General features: G+C 37.5%; 1 protein-coding gene and 1 long non-coding RNA gene across 3 annotated transcripts in view; one reads left to right on the plus strand and one right to left on the minus strand.

Annotated features, from left to right (window-relative positions):
• The window catches only part of LOC139969646 (uncharacterized), a 335,050-nt gene extending 323,591 nt beyond the window's left edge, over positions 1-11,459 (plus strand). The window contains exon 2 of the long non-coding RNA XR_011793776.1: positions 11,089-11,459. This is a non-coding gene — a long non-coding RNA (uncharacterized lncRNA). The remainder of the gene's footprint in view (positions 1-11,088) is intronic.
• LOC139969637 (tetratricopeptide repeat protein 17-like) overlaps positions 1-13,451 on the minus strand; it is a 28,298-nt gene extending 14,847 nt beyond the window's left edge. For both annotated transcript variants that reach the window (XM_071974766.1, XM_071974765.1), the window contains exons 1-10: positions 13,283-13,451; positions 11,599-11,855; positions 9,605-9,716; positions 8,607-8,723; positions 6,560-6,669; positions 5,582-5,729; positions 4,098-4,237; positions 2,166-2,323; positions 1,421-1,536; positions 110-169 (exon numbers count right to left, since the gene is read on the minus strand). In XM_071974766.1, coding sequence (XP_071830867.1) covers positions 110-169; positions 1,421-1,536; positions 2,166-2,323; positions 4,098-4,237; positions 5,582-5,729; positions 6,560-6,669; positions 8,607-8,723; positions 9,605-9,716; positions 11,599-11,855; positions 13,283-13,399 — 1,335 coding nt within the window. In that variant the 5' untranslated portion in view covers positions 13,400-13,451. The remainder of the gene's footprint in view (positions 1-109; positions 170-1,420; positions 1,537-2,165; positions 2,324-4,097; positions 4,238-5,581; positions 5,730-6,559; positions 6,670-8,606; positions 8,724-9,604; positions 9,717-11,598; positions 11,856-13,282) is intronic.
• Positions 13,452-24,803: the final 11,352 nt, after the last annotated feature.

Below are 24,803 nucleotides of genomic sequence, written 5' to 3' on the forward strand. Positions count from 1 at the left end.
CTGGAGATAATTTCGAGATTCAGTTGAAAACATTTGACAGTTCTTAGCATGCTAAAATAAATTTAAAGCCACTATTGTTTGACCTTTACAATGACCTTTACAAACTTACACCTTTCAAAGCGGATAAACAGTTATTCTGGATCAAGCTTGTGTCCGAAACCTCAATCTCCTGGTAAGGAAGAAAAAACAAATAATATAATATCGTTAAAAGAATTCAATTTCTGAACACGTACCTCAGAATCAAATAATTTCTCGTTTCAATTCCTCGTGCCAATATTTAGTCTAAGTCTAACAAAACATAGTCATTTGGACTACTAGTTCATTCAAAGTGGAACTTATCATTGAGGATCAAATGTTTTTATCAATCACGGTAAGTTGCAATTCCAAACAAAGCAAAGGAAGGAGACAAATTTTTTTTTAAGATATTGCAAAGAAAATAAATAAAAATATTGCCGTGATTTCTGAGAATAATGACACCAATTCTGAATACTCTAATTATAATAATAAATGAGACTTATATAGCGCCAAATCAGTAGACAAAAGTCACTGCTCAAGGCGCTTTACAAAGAAAGCAACTTAATTTAAAAAAGAACAAGTTTAAAGATGAGTCTTAAGTAAACTTTTGAATGTAGAAAGTTTAGAGCATGTACGAATGTGTTCTGGTAACTTGTTCCAGAGTAGGAGCTACCATACGTCCTTAACATAACTATCACTGTGACAGTCCGTCCACGAAATTTGTTGACTGCATTTAAGCAAAGGAAAGAGACAGTATTGTTTCAAGATATTGCAAAGAAACTAAGTAAAAACATTGCCATGATTTCTGAGAATAATGACACCGATTCTGATTTCGTTACCGTACCTCGTTAACATAACTATCTCTGTGACAGTCCGTCAAAACAATTCGCATCCACAAAAATCGTTGACCGCATTTAATACAAGTAGATAAAAGGCCAAACGATACCTGTCGTCTTCAACCTTGTTTTCGAAATTGTTTGAGGTGCAGATTCAAATACAAGGTTGATTCCCTAAAGCATTGCAACAGAATATCAGTTCCCAAACGGAGAAACTATATTTAATGTGTAAAAGTAAGTTGGCCTGACGTTTTGATCCTAGCAGGATCTTCTTCAGAGGCTAAATGACAAGTAACAGTAACAGAAGGGACAAAAGCACGCACAGAATACAGACAGGTTCATGAGCATGGTGAACACAAACAGATAGATGTAAGGGGATTAGTAGACAAGGGATGGAGAGAAGAAAGAAAGAAACCAACAGGGGAAGAGGAGAGGTAGGAGATAAACAGTGGAGGGATAAAGAGAGGATTAAGGGAAGGGGGTAGGGAAAAACTATATCTAAGACATAAGTTCAAGAAGGTCATTAGGGAGTGACCGATGCGGAGAAGGAGGTTATTAATTAAGCTCACCACTTCCTCGTCCGTCGGGATACCAAAGATTCCGCTCTCGGTCACTGCCTCTCGTCTGCACATGAGAAACTGGGCGCCCGATCCTAGTTCACTGACCTCGCAGTGAGGATTCTCACCTGGGGTTTTGTGTTTTTTTGAGATGAATGGATCAAAAAGATCAAATATTACTGGACAATGTCTGGATCTAGAGGTGAAACATTGATCCAAATAGAAGACATTTTGTGACAGAAAACATTTTTTTCGATGGAAGTAATAAATGTAAAATCATTTATGGTAAGAGGGAAGAGCAAGCTTACCCATCTTACAAAACATACTATTCAATACCACTCGCACTGTGAAAGTTGGTAAGTTACTCTATACCCTTAAAATTGAAGATTTGGGTAACAAAGCTCCCTACCTACACAACCGTACGTTGTTCTTGTATCGGAGTACAGAAATGTCAGAAATTTTGTTTTCCTATACAACTGTAAGCTGTAAGACTATTATAAAGTAATAACAATAGAAAAATTCAAACGAGGTCTAGTTTCTAACAGAACTGAGCAACTGAACAGATTTTAAACTCAATGGTCTCTTTTCATGCTAGCTACAAGTTCCAATTTATCAACAGTCCTATTTTAGCCACACACAAAAATAAAAATAAAAAAAAACTTCTTTCCTCTTTTCAAGTTTTGTTTATAGTTTCCCAGTCGGTGTCATGCCGTTTACCGATTATATAAAAATTAAAAAAACAACGACTCAGTTTTACCCATTTCTTGTAAGAACCTTTGCCTCTGATAACTCAAGTTGGCTTCGAACTGCTCGTCTGGTTTCTTCTGACAGGTAAGTACACGTTGCTCAATTTCATGGAAATGTTGCTGTTTCCTCTGGTAGTCCTGGAGCTCGACCAGAGCCTTCTGAACAGATCTATCGGGCAGTGACGAAAAAATAAATGAAGACATCCACGGATGAGAATGGACGACAGGAAGATGACTGAAAAATGTAATCAACGCTGCTTTAAAAGGAGCAATTAATTAGCAGCAAATTTATTGAGTTAGACCGTTGAAGAGCACAGTCCAGATAGAACTCTAATCTCTGACGGATGATCTCCAGCGATTAGCTTAGATGCATGGCTGATCAGGCTTATGGTTCTGTCATCATAAGTTCCACCTCGGTCGACCATTATCATCATGAGGGGTAGGAGAAGTTGGCCGGACAATAACCTGGCATCGAGATTTCCAGTCATTTCTGTCTTCCATAAGGGTTGCTAGCTCACACGTACTTTCAGCCCCACTGTCCTCTAGTAGGAAATGCAGGAAGGTTTTATGCCTTGCACCAGGGGTACCATGTTTTGGCTCCCAGAGAATGAACTTGTTGGCTGCTTCTTCTGGGTGTCGGTGGTAGTGACGCGCTGCTCTAAGTCTTCGTTCTCTGATTTTCATGGACACCTTTGGAAGATCCCCATAGTTCTGTACAATCCTGAATCCTTGGAACTTTGGGTAGAGGTATTAATTCTGACATTGTCCACTCATCTGTACAAATGCCAGTGCTCCAGGTTGAGTCAGTAGTAATTCCTCCTGCTTTCAGAGCTTCAGCTGGTATCTCATCTATTCCTACTGCCTTGCCAATCTTCAATTTGTTAATTGCAGCTTCTATCTCACTTTCAAGCTCTTCTGGCTCTTCTTGTCCTTTCTCCATCTCAATTTGGTCTTAATCGAATCCACCAAAGAGTTCCTTGCAGTATTCTTTCCATCTTCCGGGAGATATCTTCAATCTTGTATAGCATCCTGCCTGCATCAGCATCTTGATGCCAATTCCAAGCTGTGTTGTTTGCTTCCTTCATTATTTCATTACTTTATTAATGGTCTTTTATATGGTTTGGCAGTCTCCCTCCCCCTGTTGTGCTGCCTTCCCTTCTTGCAATTTTTCTCTACACCACTATCCTTTTTGCTCTCCTCAGTGCCTTCTTCACTTTCCTTGCGGCAGCTCGGTGTTCAGAGCTGTTAGGATTGTCTCTCCTAGTATCCATCCTCTCCTTCAATCAGTTTCCAGCAAGTATCGTCAATCCATGGTTTCTTGACTTCTCGTCTCACTGGGCATGTTTCAGTGATTGCTTCTACTATAGCTTTTTCTAAAAGCTGGCCGTGACTTATCTTCCATGAACACAAATGAACACAAAATATTGAATAGACCTCAACGACTCTCTGTTAACAGGCCGTCTTTCAGACAACAAAAAAGTGAAAGTTTACAGAGTGAAAACAAGCGATCAGGACGGATCGTCTGCTTGACATATAGGATGCAATTTTTTTGGAAAACTTCATGATAAGCAAAGGATATAATTTGGTGTTTTAAAGGGTGTGAAGACTCGCGCACAAAGAAACGTCTAATGCCGGTAATCTGACCTAGTTTCAAATGAGGTGTAACAGAAGTGTTAGACACCACCATGGATCCCAGAAAATACGCACATAACGTGGTACCATCGGTAATTAGACAGTGTACAGCCAGTACATACAGCTGCGGTCAATACCCACAACACAGTGTACATAGCAGGTCCAGCTAAAGATAACAAGGTATCATGTTTCATAACTGTCTGCATTTTGTAGCGAAAAGCAGAAAACTTCACTTGCAAGCAACGGAAAGTTAACTTTTTCAGAGCGCAGCACACGGTTTGGGGCGAGTCTTCAATGCCTTTAATACTTACATGTGTTGAGCTTCTAGGGCAGCTTTCAGTTTCTGATGACACAGAACGGCATGTTTACGAAAATGGGCGGCCCCGAGATTTGGATTCCTCTGAGCTGTTTGAGCAAAGCATTCTGCAGACTTGTTGTAGTCTCCCTTCTCCTGCAATTAAAGAGAACGTTGAGTTTAATTTGAATACGACGATATTTAAACGAAAAAGATGGACTCTGAGAGACTTTTGAGAGAACTTCCTCCCCCTCCCCCCTATATATAAACACTGTTTTATATCTGATAAGTTCAGAACACTGTTCTAATCTGTTTACTACATACAAACAGTTAATATCCAATCAGAATAGAACACTGTTCAAATCTGTTTACTATATATACACAGTGTTTTAATCTGACTAGATTAGAACACTGTTCTCTTATCTGTTTACTATATATAAACAGTGTTAATATCTGATCTGAATAGAACACTGTTCCATTATCTGTTTACTATAAAGTGTGTATATCTGACTACATTAGAACACTGTTCTATTATCTGTTTACTATATTAACAGTGTTTATATCTGACTAGATTAGAACACTGTTCTAATCTGTTTTCTATATATAAACACTGTTTATATCCGATCAGAAAAGAACGATTAGAACACAGTTCTAAGCTGTTTACTATATATAAACACTGTTTATATCTGATCAGAATAGAACACTGTTCACATCTGTTTACTATATAAACAGTGTTTATATCTGACTAGATTAGAACACTGTTCTATTATCTGTTACTATATTTAAACAGTCCTTAAATCTGACAAGATTAGAACACAGTTCTAAGCTGTTTACTATATATAAACACTGTTTATATCTGATCAGAATAGAACAATGTTCAGATATGTTTATTATGTATAAACACTGTTTAATAGCTGAATAGATTAGAACACTGTTCTGATCCGTTTACTATATATAAACACTGTTTATATCTGATCAGAATAGAATACTGTTCAGATATGTTTATTATGTATAAACACTGTTTAATAGCTGATTAGACTAGAACACTGTTCTGATCTGTTTACTATATATAAACAATGTTTATATCTGATCAGAATAGAACAATGTTCAGATATATTTATTATGTATAACACTGTTTCATAGCTGTTTAGATTAGAACACTATTTCATCTGTTTACTATATATAAACAGTTTACATCTGATCATTATACAACACGCTTCAAGTCTCTTTATTATGTATAAACACTGTTTCATTGCAGATTAGACTAGATTAGGACACTGTTCTGATCTGTTTACTATATATAAACACTGTTTTATAGCTGATTAGATTAGAACACTGTTCTCATCTGTTTACCATATATGAACAAACACTTAAAAAATATATATTTAAACAAATTTAAAACAGTTCTGAGACTTAACAAAGTGGTTCTCAATATTCAAACCAGCGCTAAATGAAAGTTCAGACTATTTCTGGAGAAGAAACCAAAGCAAAATATCTTACGGCTAAGACATTTCCCAGCATAAAGTAGAGGACTTCCATGTCTTCTCCAGATTCCATAGCACTCTGTACCAAGATGGCGGCGTCCGAAGATTGATGGCTTCTGTGAAGAACGTTGGCCATGTTCAGAAGAGCAATGTTCTTGTCTTTCCTGTGAAAAGTTACAGTTTAGCAATGTAATAAAACACTACAACAACAAACAAATATATAAATAAATACCCTTGTACACCAATGGCCAATTGATGAAAAGGAAAATATTCCTTACTTTTGATCCCAAAGGTCACACATTAAAGAGTCTGCAGGGAGCGATATTCTAATTCTTCTTGAAATACCAAAGAAATACCAAAATTGGCAATGCAAGAAAACATTTCCATACACACAATAGGCTATAGTCTACACCATTCATCGACTTGTCCAGGAAAGGCGAATGATCGCATAGTTTATTACCATATCTCACATTTTAAGAGTCTGTTGGTGCACTGTTCCAATCTCTCTTACAAAATATGCAAATAAATAATATTAGCAAATCACTAGAGAGGAAGAAATGCACAGAACCGTCCGCTACTTTGCCCAAAAATTCCCTCATTTAAAGACGTCCCTACAATGTTTACAGAAAATAAACATGCAACACTGAACACAGACAGCAGGCTATGAACAAATACAATTCTTATTATTTGTCAATTACTTGACACCTGAGTCTTTCGTTACCCTCAGAGTCACCAAGGCTGCCCTCACCCCCCACCCCCCACTCCCAACCCCAGGTTCAGAATAACCAAGGCGTATCATGAGTTTAACCTAATCTATCTATCTACTTCACACACAAATCTTATCTGATTACAAACTTTACCAATCCAAAAAACCTTCAAACCAAAAATTCCAAGAGGTTCAACAGATGATCGATAAATTTTCTGCAAAATTCCTCTTTTTATCACAAAGAATGATACACATGATCAAACAGATAAAACAAAAAGATTATCTTACTGTTTGGAGAAATGGAGAGCCCTCCTTGAGCATTCAATCACTTCCTTGGAATTCCCCTTAATCCTCCAAAAATAGCCAGCGATGTCATACAATACCCAGGATGTTTTGTTCTATTCAGAAAAAAAAGAAGAAAAAAAAAGGGAATCATGATTTTTTTTTGTCCAAAAATGGAAAAACGAGAGAGGAAAGTTCATTTGTATCGGAGAGTTCATAAAAAAAAAGATAAGATCAAATAACATTTTAGAAAAGTTTAGATACACAAAAACAAATTTTATCTCTTTTCCAATCAACATTACTTATCTGAGCATTTATAACCATACCAGCAGGACCAACAAGGAGTAAAATATACTGTATGATACCGTCAATTTTAATACAGTTTTTTCATGTAATATCCCTATTGATGACATGTGAGCAGTTCATACCAGTTTCATGAATTTTCTGAAAGTTATATGAGTTTGTAGAAAAGAGAAGTTCCAGTTAACCAGCAGGATAAAAATACTTTCAATACATAGCAAATGGATAAATTAGCATTCCATTATCTGTTAATGAGTCAATGTTGCTATTTAGCACAACACAAGATCAAAAGCCTACTGTAGTGGTACAGCAGTGTTGAATAATTTTATTAGGTTTAAGGACCCTTAAAGGTAAGAATACACTTTATTACTAGAAGTGAATTATTTCTTTAGCATTACTGATTCAAGGAAAAAATTTTTAAGATCTTTTTACTTTTTTTTTTCTGTTTGTACCTCAGACAACCAGGTCTCACGTTTTGGTTGTCCGAACAGCGAATTTGGTAGTCTGAAAGAATTTAGCAAACTAACAACAGCCAACATGTACACTGTAGGAGAAGTGTGTAGGTTTGGAGCAAAGACCACCAGCTTTAGGCCAGTCAAAATCCCCTTTCGGGTGGATCATGTGCCTACCAACTTTTATTATTGTATTTCAGTATTTCCAAAGTGGATCAAGGGTGAACTAATGTATCACTTGATCTTTTCCAGGTTATATAGTCACAATGCCATTTAAAGTTGATGTAAACCACTACAAATTCTGTCGGATGACCAACTAAGTTGATTTTGGTCAACTCAACAGAAATTTGGTCGTCTCGATCCCAATATCGGACGGCCGTTAAATATTGGCCTTGTGGTTGCGGGTTGATATGCAACATAATTAACATTGCTGAAAACATTAAACATCAAAGACTCAAACATCCACAATCAAAGCACACAATTTCCAAGATACAACCACTTAGTGCTAGGCAGGTTAAGAAACTGGAGTTTGGGATAAGGGATTCTGCTTACTGGTAGAGGTGGTTACCAAAGGTAACCATAAACAAAGTCACTTCTTTGGGAGCCCACTCAATCAAAACTTTCCAAGAGGCTTGTCAAATGACGACCAGACACTTTTAAAGCATAGTTATACACTTGATGCTAACGTCCATACAATAATCCTGTTCCAGGACAATGTTCAGATCACCAGTAAATTTTTTTTCCAAAATCACCCATCCTTATTCATAGTGATCTGCTGCCAGGCTGATCACTCGCACTAGCCCTGTCTCTCACATCACCCCCATACTTCATGACCTTCATTGGCTACCTGTCAAACTGCGTATTGATTACAAGGTACTCCCGTTAACCTTCAAATGTATTCATGGTATTGGGCCACACTACTTTGGTGAAATTGTTCAAAGTTATACCCCAACTCGCCATCTGTGCTCTAGCACCCAATTATTGCTCTCTATGCACCCTGTGTCCCCTAAATCTTATGGCGAGTGATCTTGCCAGTACTCCTCAACCCTCCTTTGGAATAAACTCCCACTCAACATCAAGAATAAAGAATGTCATGTCTGTGGAGATGTTCAAAACTGTTTGAAGACACACCTGTTTTCATTGTTATAATTGTTATGTTTACTATTATTGTATATTGTGTACATATTCTTTTGTACAGCGCGGCGAGACTTTATTGTAAGTTGCGCTAGATACAACAACTGTTTATTATTATCATTATTATCATTATTATAGTGAGAAAACCACTTTTCCATGACACTGACCTTGGACAGAGCTTTGCTGAGTAGATGCCCGATGTTCTCTAATGTATCTTGCTGAGGTAGAAGATAAGAGAGCTCCGGCTCTGGGTGGTTGCTAAGGTTATGACGTTCCTGAACGGACTGTTAGAAAGTAACACAAATCGATACATAAACCCAAGATAAATTGTTACAGGGTAAAATATATTCAAACTGATTGATCTGTCCTTCATCAATGCAGAAGTTTAATATGAAATGTGGCTATAGTATATATATTAATATTTAATTATACATCAAGTAACTTAGTGTAACCTATATTATACACTCAGAGTACAGTAACTTACCCTGATGAAGATCATAATACGTATGCATAATCAAGGCAGGTCAAAGCCCTTTTTTCCACATGTTTTTCCACATACTTTTAAACACTCCTTTTTAGATCTAGCTATGTTTGCTAAGTACATTCCAAGAATCAATGCAAATTCATGAATATACCACCTGCTTTAAACTTGCCTGAAGATGGTCACATAGGTGTGCGTAAAGAAAGACAGGACAAAAATAATTTCAATGCATTTTTTTTCCACGTACTGAAGCACTCCTCTTTAGCTCTAGCTTTATTGCAAAGTGCAATCCAACAATCCAATGCATATTCATGAATATGCCACCTGTGCTAACCTCACCTGAAGATGGTCACATGCATACATTATGAAAAGACAGGATATAAAACTATTAATGCATTTCTTTCCACATACTTAAGCACTCCTTTTTAGATCTAGCTATGTGGTAAAGTACAATCCAACAATCCAATGCATATTCATGAATATATCACCTGCTTTAAACTCATCTGAAGATGATCACATATGCATCCATAATGAATAGACAGGATATGAAACTTTTAATGCATTTTTTTTCCACATACTGAAGCACTCCTTTTTAGATGTAGCTATGTTGCAAAGTGCATTCCAACAATCAATGAATATTCATGACTGAATATACCACAAACATTCCAGCAGCTTTGAACTCACCTGAAGATGATCATATGCATGCATACTGAAAGGCAGGTCAAAAACTCGGGTGCAGTTAGGACGTAGAAACTTCTTACTCTCGTTAACCTTGATACTCAGGTACTCTGTGACACTGTAGGAAATGAAGAGAATTCAATTCTGGTCAGACATGATTTTACCAAAGAAATCTTTTGCATTTCCTCATTTTTGGGGACTTCTTCTCAAAATGTTTGGCATCCCATGAGTTAAACTGACCCATCAGCCATCATCATTAATCTATGTGATAGAGTTAATGTACTTCCATGCTTTCGATCGCTCGAACAGTGAAGAAATATCGCACTCCAATTGGCAGATATGAATGTGGCATAGGTTTATATGGTTCCTAAGTTACACACACATGGCTGTGCAGACTAGCTTGAGTTTCTATGTTTAAATAAGACATAATTGAGCCTTGTGTGCTTTTCAAGTTGATTTTATTTTAATATTTTATGATTATTTAATTATTGAAATGTTTCATTTTCTGTTCAGTCTCGACTGTCTCGTCTAGCAGACACACTTTTTTCTACATCCTACTTTCTCTTATACTCTTTGTACTGTACTTAGCTTACTTTAATTAAAGCCTTGTTATGCATGCCATTATATAAGTACATGAACTAACCGATCCCTAACTCTACAATTTTATTGGTACCATGGGAAAACAGGAGTAAACATAACCAAACAATTAGTAGGATGTACCTTTTAGGTCTCTCGAAAAGGAAAACTATGGAGTCACTCTTACCTATGTTGCAAAATTGTGAGGGGGCACAGCGGATTGCAAAGTCGGCAATGCCTATAACGCAGATCGCAAAGTCGGCAATTACTATTACGGTAAGATTCCTCCAACTCGGCAGCATACAGAAACATTGTACTCAAAGCCAAAGCTAAACTGCATTAAATCGGGGCACACATTTTGGAAACTATGCATGTTAAGTTCTTCAATACCGCCCTCATTACCTTTCAGAGAAACATTTCATACTTTTGTTTTGTTTTCCAATAACTTTTGGCTCATTTGCAGAGATTGGATGAATAAAGAATTCAAACAAAATGATTTGAGTCCTTTCTTCGTTATCGTTTCTATTTTATCAAATTCAAAACGTTAATCAGACACATTTTTTGAATTTCTTGAATAAAGTACTGTACTACAACTAGCACATTTTTCTTGACAAATACTGACGTCATTTTTAAATGCCAAACAATTTGCTTCAGATGAGATGAGAACTTTTCCCTACCTTATTCAAGCAGTACTCAACATTTTTTTTTCTTAAAAAGGCAACAAAATTATCTCTTTTTTTACTTAAAAAGCAAACCTGATTTTATGACTTCTTTTTTGTAATGTTCATCAACAAAAGAAGTTGTGGGTAATGTTCATAACATAAATATTAATACAATCAATAATTGAAGATTTCTGCAGATGAACTGATTGTTTGTTACAGTAGCATGGTGACTTCGAAGTTCGGACACTTAAGACTTAAAACACCCCAAAACTAAATCTTCTGGTATAAATCACCAGAAAATATACTTCATATGGTGGGAGAATTGTGTTATAGTACGATACACGGCCAAACTTTCTTTCTTGCAAACTGTTTTCACGTTGTTTTCCAAGAAGGTTCTTCGTGATTGTGGAACTGGTATTTCTTTGCTAGAGTATTGCGAAGTTCGGACACGCAACCCACAGTGTGGCGCTGGTGATAAAATTGGTGGCGCAGTTGCTCTTTCAGTAATTATAACAGACTTCATAGATCTTCGTCATTTTATTGACAAATATGTAAGTAATTTCTTGCACACGGGTCATTTTGGAGAGAAAATAACTGTAGCTTCGTACTTTTTGGTGAAATTTGGCTCTTCCTGTAGGTTTTCATGGTGAAATCGTGTATTTCTTAGGGTGTCCGAACTTCGCAGTATGCCGAACTTGGCAATACTGGCTATACTGCGGGTACAATAACCTTAACATGTTTTTCCCATCAATGTAATCTCACCTTATTCCTTTATTTTCTAAAGATATAGCCGTGCTGACGTACAGCTCAAACTCTGTCAGAGGTCGGCCGGCTTCTACGCAGTCCGAGTCGCTCCGCAGGAATTTCTCTTCCATGTCCGTGTCATCTTCGTTTGCCTCGATCTCTTTCTTGTGTCTCTCTAAATCTCGCTGCAGCCTCAAGACCTCTTCCGTTCTTCTCTCTTGTTCCAGGACGGCAAGCAGACTGTACGGCTCTTTCATGTTGAATGCAGAGTCGAGCTAAGAAAATAAAAAGCAACATGATATTGTCGCCGAAGTTAGCTTCAAGTTCCATAATGTTCATACATTGTCTAAAACTCATAACTATTCTGATAAAAAAAAAAAGATTCAAATATTATGTAATAGTCCCAGTATCAATGCAAAACTTCTGACAAGGCCTAATGTTAAGAAATTAGTGTGCAGACATACGATAGCCTAAAGTACAAACATCGCTATGTTTACACAGGGTATAGTAGCTTTACAAAGAGTTGCAGTTTAACAACTTTTGGTTCTATTGAGAACAATTTGTGGTTGTTCTGAAGAGAAAGATGTTTGTTCATTCAATAAAAATGTATTTTGGTACTTTTTTTCACACGCCAAGTTGTTAGTGTGTGTTCCTCAAGAAAAAAAATAGATGCGTCCATCAGATGTAACCAGTTTGAAGGATTGGCATCCCTGGCTAAAACCCTGGGTCCGGGATGCAGAATCATGCGCCCTAACAATGCTGCAACAGGTGTGATGGAAAGAGCACATGTCTGTGCAAATCTTTCTGATATGATAGTGTACTGGAAATCAGGTGTAGTAAGGGCAGTAACATTCCTTCCTTTAAAGCATACCAGTAATGATGATCTCGCTGAGTTTGCTCAGTGGTTTAGTTCTTTCCTTCAGTTATGTGATTCCGTTGATGGTTTGACCAGATTCAACCAGGAATAGAAAGAATGACACTTAAGAAGTCAAACCTTGTTCAAAGCAAGTTTGCACATGTGTTGAACACTTTCATGAAGTTAACTGCATAAATTCTGCTTACTGATTCATGAAGGTGCCTTGAAATACAAAATCGATGTTCTGTTTTTTACTGTGGCCATTCGTATGTTCATTGTGATGTGTCCACTTACAGTTGCATAATACAGTGCTAGACTGGTGATATTTACTTTACAAGGTGGCAATTTTGAATGTTGGAAGCCCGACTGGCTGTTTGATCATGAATTTTGGTATCCTAAATACGGTTATATTATTAAGAGCCCAGGGCACCCGTCACATAGGATTTTTCAAGCTCTGAGTGACTGTATTGAGGAAATGTTTCTGCAGAGTATTTATTTCCATTCACAAACTTTGTACAGCTACTGTAAAGCATTGGCCAAACTAAGGCCATGCGTTATTTTGTATAACTTATCAAAAACTACAGTGTTTTTTCATAAGGCATAAGTCTGTACGGTTGTGTATGTTTTATTCATATAGGCTAGGCTAGACTCAGTAACACCTGAGCTGTTACCTGCTTCAATGAGCCTAGTGAGTGGTAGTAGTTTCGCTACATTGCATTCCATACAGTTAGTGTGTGCTGCCACAAATACGGTGATGCAATACTTGAATGTAGTGTAATGACGTTGTCATTGTCTTAAACACTTTCACCTTGAAAGGAACATATAAAAATTCAGTTTTAGGCAAACCTGCTGTGTAATCATGCCATCTTCTGTAACAACCCAATGTGTTGTACTCTTGACCGGATCAAGGGCTGCTAGAATTGCCAGAAAGGCAACCAACATTTGGCTCATGTTGGTTGCCATTTTTACTCCGGGACACTATGCATTTCACATCTACGGTGCACTGTACTGTAGAGCCGGAGATCGAGATCTACAGTATGGAACGCCAATAGAGAACATGTTGACGGCGACAATCGGAAATCACAAGCACCTTAATTGAATAACAACTGCCTAAATAAATATAAAAACCGCATATGTTTAAAGTAGCATCGGTGATGTCAGGGTTCTTTCCTTCGCAGTATAGGCCAATCTCGAAAAGGAAGACCGAATAACGAAGCCCTTCATTAATAATCATCAAATAAGATACAATCGCCATGAAACTCTTCTTGTAGATCATAGACAGTGTAACGGCCGTGTCAGCCCTGGGGCACGGGGAGAGGGGTTTATGAAACCATTAGTTACGTGGTAAGGAGCAAGTCATGAAGCATATGGGCATCCAACTGTGATCTATTTCGGCCTCTTTATAATTGCCGTCACGATTGACCTTTTTGTCAGGTTTCCTAATCTCTTTTTTCTTCATGTTACATCTTCTTTGGAAAATGACCTATTAAATATGTTTGATATAGTCAGGTAGCCATCTTGTGATCAACCCTTTTCTTTTTTTTACAGATTTATACAATTAACAGTATAGAGGGCGGTATGTCAGTATAGTCATTAAATACAAGTATTCTGAATGCGTGACATGACCATCTAAGAAGCATTTCACCAATAGTTTCAAATACAAAACGAATTTAGTTTGAAATATCGAAGTGTTCTTTTTCGAGATTCGCAATATAGGCAAATCTCGAAAAGGAAGACCGAATGCCGATATTTCAAGCTAACTTCATATTTATTTGAATCTAATGGTGAAATGCTTCATTAGATGTTCATTTCCCAAAGAAGAGGAGACTCACAATATGAAGAAAAATGAAATCCACGAAAACTGTCGAATAAAGTCAATGGTGGCCGTCATTTTGCCGAAATAGATCGCAGTTGTACGGATGCCCATAACGTTAAATGACTTGCTCCTTACCACGTAACTAATGGTTACATAATCCCCACTCCCCGTTGCCAGGGCCTACACGGCCATTTAACTTTGTATGATCTACTCGAAGAGTTTCTTGACGATTGTATCTGTTTTACATGATTATTAATGAAGGTCTTCGTTTTTCGGTCTTCCTTTTCGAGATTGGCCTATACTGCGAATTTCGAAAACGAAGATCGAAAAACGAAGACTTCGATATTTCAAACAAAATTCATTTTGTGTTTGAAACTATTGGTGAAATGCTTCTTTAGATTTTCATTTCCCGAAGAAGAGGAGACAGACAATATGAAGAAAAATGAAATCCACGAAAACTGTCGAATAAAGTCGGTGGTGTCCGTCATTTTGAAAAACCCGAAATAGATCACAGTTGTACGGATGCCCATAAGGATAAATGACTTGATCCTTACCACGTAACTAATGGTTACATAATCCCCACTCCCCGTTGCCAGGGCCTACACGGCCATTTAACTTTGTATGATCTACTCGAAGAGTTTCTTGACGATTGTATCTGTTTTACATGATTATTAATGAAGGTCTTCGTTTTCGGTCTTTCTTTTCGAGATTGGCTTTTACTGCGAATCTCGAAAACGAAGATTGAAAAACGAAGACTTCTTTATTTGTTTTCGATTTTTCCATTCTTCTATCTTGGATCTTCGTTTTAGATGTCTTCGTTTTAGAGATTTCACCAGTCTTCTGTCTTCGATCTTCGTTTGAGAGGTCTTCGTTTTAGACACACCCCATAATATTACTCAACAGTGGTACTACCCCTTACGAACCATTTAAACTACAGTAGCACATGTGGTGAACCACTGCGTAAAGACTGTAGGAAGATGAGTGCATGTTGCTAACATATCCCTAAAAAGGCTGTACTTGAAATGTGGTGTTTGGGAATATTAAGTACTCAAAAGCATTTGATATTTGGTGTTGTGCAAAGTTTAAGTGGGCTGTGATATCTAGACTGCAAGGGTTAAAGGGTGTGAAGACTCGCGCAGAAAGAAACGTCTAATGCCGGTTATCTGACCTAGTTTCGAATGAGGTGTAACATAAGTGTTAGACACCACCATCGATCCCAGAAAATACGCACACAGCTTGCTACCTTCGGTAATTAGGCACTAGTGTACAGTCAGTACATACAGCTGCGGTCAATACCCACAGCACAGTGCACAAACGATACAGCGAAGGACATCTCAGGTCCAGCTAAAGATAACAAGATATCACGTTTCATTACTGTTTGCATTTTGTAGCGACAAGCAGAAAACTTCACTTGCAAGCAACGAGAGCACGGCACGCGGTTTGGGCGAGTCTTCAATGCCTTTAAAGTCTCAATACGTGTTTGCTGATGAATTTCGGAAGAAAAAACTTCCGAAGCAGATTTCAATGTTTCTTATTCCTATAATGCACTCTGACCAGGTGGGTTTAATGGAGAAAAGCTGTCGCAGTTGAAACAAAGAAATTTATTTACTGTTGCCCTTACTGTATGGCGCGAATGAATTACCATAAATCACTGCGACTGCCCATATTAGCATGCTCATTACACAAAATGTAGCCTATATATACTCGTATTGTCCATATATTTTAACCCAATTCCATGGATGAAACGTCTGAAAACAACTCTTTATTCATTGCAATAGAAGGAAATGACACAATTTCGCAAGCTACATCAGTAAGACCGAAAGAAAGACACTATACCTACCTAATACAGGCTAGCCACGAAAGTGAAAGTAAGATAGGCCTAACGGTCGTAAACAAAACAGAGAGATTTGATTGGCGCATGATCTGTTGGGCGGGGCTTGCAAAATTTGTTTGAAGATTGTAGAATCTACGGACTCGTTAACAAATATAGCAAATTTTATTCAGCTCAAAATGTTTAACGACAGATAGATCAATAAAAATAATGAATATTTATATGAAAATTGCATAGAACGGTGTCATTTTTACTGAGCTTTCAGGGCAGTTAGCAGCTATGAAAGGTCGAAGTTTAAATTTGGCAAACACACATTGAGACTTTAAGCTAACACGGTTGGATTTATGGTCAAATGTAGACGCATTGTGAAGATCTCGGCTGACTTTTTCTATGGTTGAAGAGATTTCGTTGAATATCGTTCAATCATATAATCAAACATAAAACGATTGGATTGAGATTTCTATGACCTAATTAGCTTCATCTTTTAGGAACTCGACATGTCAGAGTTTTACCGTTTTTGCAGTCTCGTTAAAATAAAACCCCTGAAGAAACTGACCTTTGAGAAGCCCAGCTGCAGCTGAGCGTTAATCCTATCCCATATAGTTGTTTCTCGGGGCGTGAATGAGCCATACACAGGATTAATCTCTCCGTCTTGGGTCGCCGAAGGAATTGATATTGGAGGCCAGGCAAGTGGGGCACTGAGAGACACAATCCTCTTTAACGTAGCCTTTGCACCATTATCGGTAGCGAAATGTAATTCTTGACCAAAAATGACTATAAGCATCCTACCGAATTTGATAACATAGCAGGAAAGTACGGTAAAACGCACTTGACCGAAACAAAATGCATTTTGTGAGAGATAATCTCCGTCGAATTTAAGGGATTTTCGAATTTGAAATAGTGTTAAAATGTTTATAGTTAATTTTGGTCAATAAATAAGTTTGGCAAACGGGGTATCATTATGGTTCGACCACTTGACGTGTGGGTGAGGGGAGGGGTCGACCCTTTTGCCCTACAAAAATCTGTTCGTCTCGGCAAAGTCTCAAATTGCACAATACCCGTATCAGGCTTAATTATAGCACAATGATCCAGGATTTTCAAAAAGGAAGGGTGATGCCCAGTGAGAGTTATAGCGTCCTTCCCCCTACTCACTCCCCCCCCCCGCCATTAGAAAAAAAAAACTTGAAATGATGTATTATGAGGCATATATGGGCATAGAGTAGATTGAGGTCTATCGTAGAAAGGGGGGCTTGGTGGTTGTCCGACAACAGCAAATTAGCCTTTAGGCGTGGAATGGTGCATTCTGGGGCAAGTATATATTTCCTGGCAACTATTTTCTCGAAAACTTCATGATTTTGCTGACAAACCGCAAATATCTCCCGAGGGCCGTCGCTTGGCCCGACGGAAGATGCATAGTAACAACCCCTGCCGATAGTGGACCTATACCACTTAAAAGAGGAAGGGACCATTTCTTCTCAGGTACTATACCGCTATTCATAGTTTGGGAATTTTAGTATTTGAAACAGTGCAAAAATTGTCTATCGTCATTTTTGGTCCAGAACGTTGTTTTTTCCCGAAAATGCCACATACCACGTCTCATCTCTATCCATGCCCTAATATAGCCTCGCAAATCCTCCATAGCTGGAAAGATATTGTTTGAGGAACAAATCCATATTTTCTGAAAAGATCACGATCGGATTTCGAATTTGAAATAGAGCTGAAATAAAGAGATCAAATCTTTTCTCTGGTACCATTCCGGCCTCTCAAATCCCTCCATAACTAGAACTAATTTTGAATGCAAAAAAAAAAAAAAAAAAAAAAACATCTCCTTGTTTACCCGCAAATAAGTTTCCCATTTGCCCGAGTGGCCCCTGTTGCGGTACACACTTGTTATGTATAATAGTGTCCCTTCCTTAACATCTGCTGTTAATGGCTGCTAGCTTCCAAGAGGCCGACAGGAATCCGCTACCTAATATAGCTGACTAATATAGCTGAACTATGCTATATTATATTGCTATATTTTGTGCAGGAAACCGGACAATGCAGAAGCGCCCAAAGCAACATATATCTTCTTGCAAGTATTACGCTAGATAAGTATACGAGGGGCACTGATGGAGTTAATACCAGAATACGCGATGCCTATACAGGGAGCAGAACGGATAACATAATATGTTTGTTGAACTGGAAGTTGTTTAGGGTCCTAAGTCTTTGTGGAGGACGGTGATGTGAGACTTGATACGAAAGATCCGCCAGAAGGCAAATTATGTCGGTGAACCAGGTTCTCGGTTCCGCTTACGTTTTAATAAACACATAAAATCAATTTGTGATACTTTGGCAGGATTCCCCGTTTCCGAACATTTAAACCTGCATCAACATATATATATATATATATATATATATATATATATATATATATATATATATATATATATATATATATATATATATATATATATATATATATATATATACACATATCATTGTTCACGGCGAGAATCATTGTTCACGATGGTCACAGCTGGTCTCCTATTGGTTTTGCGGTTTATATGTCCATCGTGGCACCATCAAGTCATCAAGACAATTAGGTCAAAAAGGTTAATGATTTATCGTTTTGCGGTTGATGGTCGCATAAATTACGCAGACAGCCCGCAATACTTACTAATTATAGCCTACGTTAAATTTCTGAGTAATAAATAAAAGGTCTAGATAAAAGATAACAAAGGTATCACGTTTCATTACTGCAGTCTGCATTTTGTAGCGACAAGAAGAAAACGTCATTTGCAAGCAACGGAAAGTTAACTTTTTCAGAGCGCGGCATGCGGTTTGGGCGAGTCTTCAATGCCTTTAACCTCAATGAGATGGAGGTTTCCGGCTGAAGATATTTCTCCTGTTCTAAAGTAATCATATCTTGATGCATCTTTACCTGTGATGAAAAAAAATACAAGATAAATATAGTTCGGTTAAATTTTTCAGTTGCAAAATGGACGTTCAATATGATCGTCACTGATAAGCAATCTTAACATACTGTGGCAATTCCTCTACGCAGACCGCCGGTGAGATTACACACGTGCATTATTCATCGCTTAATTCACGGTCAGCTGACGACAACGGGCCAATTAGATCCGAGAAAATTTAGTAAGTATGAATGAACATTATATATTTATTTACTATCCTACTCATGATACTTAGGCTATTTTTCTATAGGGCTTTAGCATCCTTCTAAAGCCTATTCTTGGCGTTTACTGTAATTTAGCCAGATAATGCAGTGGTTAATATACCAGGAGCCACGCCTTTGAACAAGGTACTACCCATTGATTGGTATAAGGGTGGTGGATATTAACGACAGTACAGTACCGTACAAGATAACATTATGTAAAAAACATATGGCCAATAAGTCATATTTCGTATGACCGATATTTGGAAGAACAACATACATTAAAGCCTATATTAAGGTAGCAATGAATGCAATAAATGGCGCCAGAAGGTTACCATCAGCGTCATCTTTCTCATTTTCTTCCAAAAATCGAAACAAAAATGGCGGTCTATCGATGAGAATGACACAGGAAAATGATGTCAATACCATTAGTATTTCAAAAGCTCCGATATCCTCTTTAAAGAAAAATTCGGCCAAATAATCCAGTGAATGCTATAAAACTGAAGAGAATGCCATTTGCATCGGCAGCGACCTTTTCTTTTCTTTCTTTTTTTACGTAATGTTGGCAAAATATCACAGCTACAAAATTAATAGAAATTAACGGTATGAAATTTGCTTTCTTCCAGGGAAGAAACTGAAATTTTGGTTTATAACATATGATTATTAAACTACAAAGCACGTGATAAGCAATAACACGAATGAATATTAATTCCAAGGGCGTAGGAACCGGGGGGGGGGCTGGGGGCGCCAGCCCCCCCCCCCAGTGAAAAATGTGGAGGGGCGGAAGTATCATTCCGCCCCCCCGCTTCGCAAGTCAGAAAACTCCTTTTTCATTTCCAAATGAGAAAAAAAATCTCATTTGGAGCACCAAATTGCATCTAAGGCCAGGTGAAAATACAAAATTAAGTTTACAAAATGGAGTGGGTGTTGAAGTGTGCTATATTGCACCAAATTGCATCTTAGGCCACCTGGAAATGCAAAAAAAATCCCCTCCCCTTAGACCCCTCCCCCAGGCCGGCCATCAATCTTCAGCCCCCCCACTCAAAAGTACCTTCCTACGCCACTGATTAATTCACTAAATTCGATCATATACCTGTAACGCTTGACACTGTAACGCATGTAACGACTGTAACACCTGTAACGCTTGGCAGTCATTGTGAACAAGAATAAAAACAAAGCACCAATACATACGCTGTTAGTAACCATCTGTGAAGATACGGAGAACCTGAAATGGCTTAAAAAAGTATCCAGAAATTAACATATCCATCATCTGCTGGTGTGCAACAGCTTCAACAGCAAACATTTACTCCATCTTTGTGTATATCATGTATGTATTGTAAATGTATTTTAGATACTCCTGCAAGCTTGCTGGTATAATAAAATATATAATAAAACAGTTGAATGTGAATGTGATGACCTTATTTGGATCTTGTAATTGCGTATGAAATGTAGCTGTGGTTACGTTTTATTTTTATTTTTATTATATTTTTTGCCTTGTTTTGTTCTCTGTACTCGGCAGGACATAATTTCCACTGCATTAAATGGACAATAACGTAGTTACATATATATATATATATATATATATATATATATATATATATATATATATATATATATCTATTATCTGATATCGGACTGAGTGGCAGTTACAGGTAGTTTGTTTAAACTATACTGATAAGGCCACATAAAAAAATTACCAGTTTCTCGTCCTCGCGCACACGCTTTTTGGCTGCCGCATCTAATCTTTTTTTTTTTTTAAATGTTTTTAATTTTTTTCAATTTTTTTAATTTTTTGGGGGGATGTATGATGGACCTCTATTCTTAGTTTCCTCGCCCACCATTTCCCAAAAAAATTCTGGCAGATTGCTTTTTTGTTTTTATATGAGGGGGAGGTACGTGAAGTTGATGATTTATTTGAATCATGCTAAAGCTAGATAGGAGAAATCAACTGTTAAAGTAGCTCATGTGTAAACTCAACTCAAGAAAACTGTATTACAAAGCAAAATGATTTCAATGAAAATGTGTTGATGAACAGTAAATATTTATATAATATTGAATGGCTTTGAGTGTGATACCAGAATATATTGCATGAGCTAGAAATATATTGCACGAGTCGAAGACGAGTGCAATATTTTTATATCGAGTGCAATATATTCTTGTATCACACGAAAATAAGCCATTCGATATTATTATTATAATTTTTATCAGACTGACTTGGTAAAAATAAATTAAATACGACCGGTTTGACCTGTGTAAAGCCGATCAGTGAAATGTACTCACGCTCACACCATCTGCGCATACAATAAACTTTGATATTGTATGCGCAGATGATGCGAGTGAGAAACTATGCAATACACAAATTTATTTGTATCAGTGTGGCCTTGGGAACACTTGTTGGATTTTTTTTGGCTGGAATTAATTTTATCAAAATATTCCCAAGATCACTCTGATATTTTATAAATCTAGAAAACACATTGTTTCTTGCTTTAGCTGTGTATACCTGAAAGAAAGAAGAGAGAAAACATATCCTTGTGTTTATTAAAATATAAAGTATGCAAAATTTCTTGTTTATTTGTTTCTAACTTATTAAATAAGTACACACTGTTCTAGGTTAAAAGTATGTATTAGGAGAGTGGCCTTTCGGAAGAAAAAAAACATCTGCTATGTCGGAAGAAAGTTATTCAAATTTTAGACGCTTGGACGCCATTTTGGGAAAGGCCATCCGCCATCTTGGATCGGCCATTTTGAAAAAAAAAATGCCCTCACGCTCCTTTTTTTTGAAAAGTTAGCACGAGAAACTAGTTTTTTTTATTTGGCCTAATAGTGTGATCATATGCTACGAATTGTCCCCTACGTACGTTGAAGGATTAGTTCAGGTGTCATACATGTGTATCTCATATGAAAGAATACAATAAAAAAAAAAAACAATGATGAAGAAACTGTTCAAATATCTTATTCCGTTATGGAGATATTTAAGTTTAACGTTCTATCTGATTGTGTAGAAACTGCTGAAATCAGACTAGCTGTGATGTCACATCTTCACATTTCTGAAAAGACTTTGTTATTTTATTAAAATGTTTTGTGAGATTTTATGTCTTACAACCAAAAGATATGTCATGTGGATCTCATATTTGTCAAGGGAAGTATCAGAGATTTAACATCTGAAGAATTTTTGATTATTTTTTTTTTTAATTTGTGAAAAAATGTAATTAATTTTTATTGAAATATATTCACATATGTTAAGAAAGTGAGGATGTGACATCACACCCTCACAGTTAGTCTTTCTACACCAGTCATTTTCAAAGAAATTTTTATATCTTTAAAGCGTGATATCTCCTACACAGAGCATGCTATCATGGTAGTTTCTTCACTGTTCTGTTTGCCTTTTTGAGCTCTTCCATACAAGATAGACAAGTCAGACACCTGAACCAATCCTTTAACAACATAATCACACATCCAAACACGGATGCATCATTCATAACCTTAATGTACGTGGTATACAATATACTATAGGATATGACACTATAGGAGCAAAATATATGTACACGTACACATTGGTTTGGTCTGCATGTGCTATCAACTTTTCTTAGCAATTTCACAACACAAAAACACATTAAACTGGGAGGTCTAGCTCTGAAATTTCTTTTGAAAATTGTCTTTAGCACATTTAGGGTGGGGGGGGGGGACTTGAACCCACTAACCCCATCCCGGCTTCTAGGCCCTGATACACCATTCCAATTACCACGTCGGTGCCGTGCAAAGAAAGTCGGTACATTATATTTATCTTATAGGCAGAAGGCACCGGTGTTATGAAGCCTCAATTCCAATGCGATATGCCACTGGATCCTAATGTATTGATTATGAAATACAGGCTAATCCGACAACAGTGTTCGTGAAACGGTGGGCCATCCGGAAGGATAGAACGATGTTCTCCATTTATCAAAAGGTGGATATACTTCTTTGATATAATTTACGAGAACCATACCGGTTCTCAGTTACACCATGGAGTTTATAGCTCCATGGTTACACCATGGAGGTAAACTCCATGGTTACACTCATATCAGCTGATCACTGACGCACACGCTTCATTAGGCTGTACCATATGCATGCCGTATGTTACGATGAAACTCAACTTGACAACAAGGAAACCCGTAACAAAGAATCTCCGGGTCTGCGAACGTTCAATGTACAGATTGGCGTAAGTTACTATTATATAACATATAATTAGGTGTTGTATAATATTAACTATAGCATATGTATAGCCAGTCAAGCAGGAATACCTGCCTGTCTAGTCTGTGCGTGAGCGTGTGTATAAATATCTTTAAACAATGGCTTTCGGGCCACGCGTATACAGCGTGGCGTTCACGAAATTCCAAAAGCCAAAAGGTCAAAGCGCAATATAAATGATTGTAAACCTTTCGAGTACGTGGATGTCCCTTATAGAACTGTATAGCAATGACATCGCATGTTATCTTGACTCCGACCAATGCCCCCGATTAAGTCGTTATCGCTTCTCGACTTTGTTTGTGTTTATCGTATCTGTTCTAGTTTCCAATGAACTCGGGATACATATTTGGCGATGATGACACAGTCAAATGTCAGTTTCGTTTCCAAGGGGTTGAGAGTGGATCAGTTAATTTGTTTTGTTTTTGTACCCCGGGTTCTCTCTTGGCTGTGTTCATCGTCCAGTGTGTATATATCACATGTGCCTTGGATTTGTGTCATTTATAGTCTCGTTTATAGTTTCTTTTCCAACGAAAACATGCCGTATCAAAAAAAGAAAAGAAAAAAAAGGTACCCCTCTTCTAAGTTCTGAACATCAGTGCAGCGGGGCCCCTTTGGTCGGGGGCCCCTGGGTTTGCCCCGTCCGAGCCCATAGGCGTTACGCCGCTGGCACCAACCGCTAAAATAAAAACCGGTATATCGCTAAATAAAGGCCGCGCTCCAGGTGAGCTATAAACTCAAGCTGACGATCGAAAGTGATACGAACTCATTTTACTCAATGCCATATCTATAGAACGATGAAAGAAACCCTAAATATGTATGTATGTATCATATATTTTAGATCCTCCTGCAAGCAGGAACTCGCGAAGAAGCCATCATGGGCTTATCAAAGCCGCAAGCTGACCGGAGACAGTCTCTTAGATTCATTTTTAACGTCCATGATTATGAGTTGTCAATTGTCAACAACTCTGTAACTGGACGACATACATTCATCTTGGTGTGACTCGAACTCGGGACCATATGATTGAAAGGCACCGGCGTTAACCATTGAGCTAACACTGAGCTAACATTGAGCTAACACTGAGCTAACACTCCTCAACATACGGCATCTTAATTCATCTGCTATAGAATATTTTAAGAAAGTATAGGACAACAACATTGATAAAAGAGTTGGAAGTCACAGTCATGGTCAATCCGACTGAGGATACATAAACAATCATTTACCTAAATACCCTGTTGAAAAAACCCTACATATTTAACCCACATATATAACCGTTGTAATACGTTATATAACACTGCGCACGTGTTATATCACTGTATATAACACTGCTAACGTGTTGTA

This window comes from Apostichopus japonicus, chromosome 7 (genome assembly GCF_037975245.1).
Source record: "Apostichopus japonicus isolate 1M-3 chromosome 7, ASM3797524v1, whole genome shotgun sequence".
NCBI classification, from domain to species: Eukaryota; Metazoa; Echinodermata; class Holothuroidea; order Aspidochirotida; family Stichopodidae; genus Apostichopus; species Apostichopus japonicus.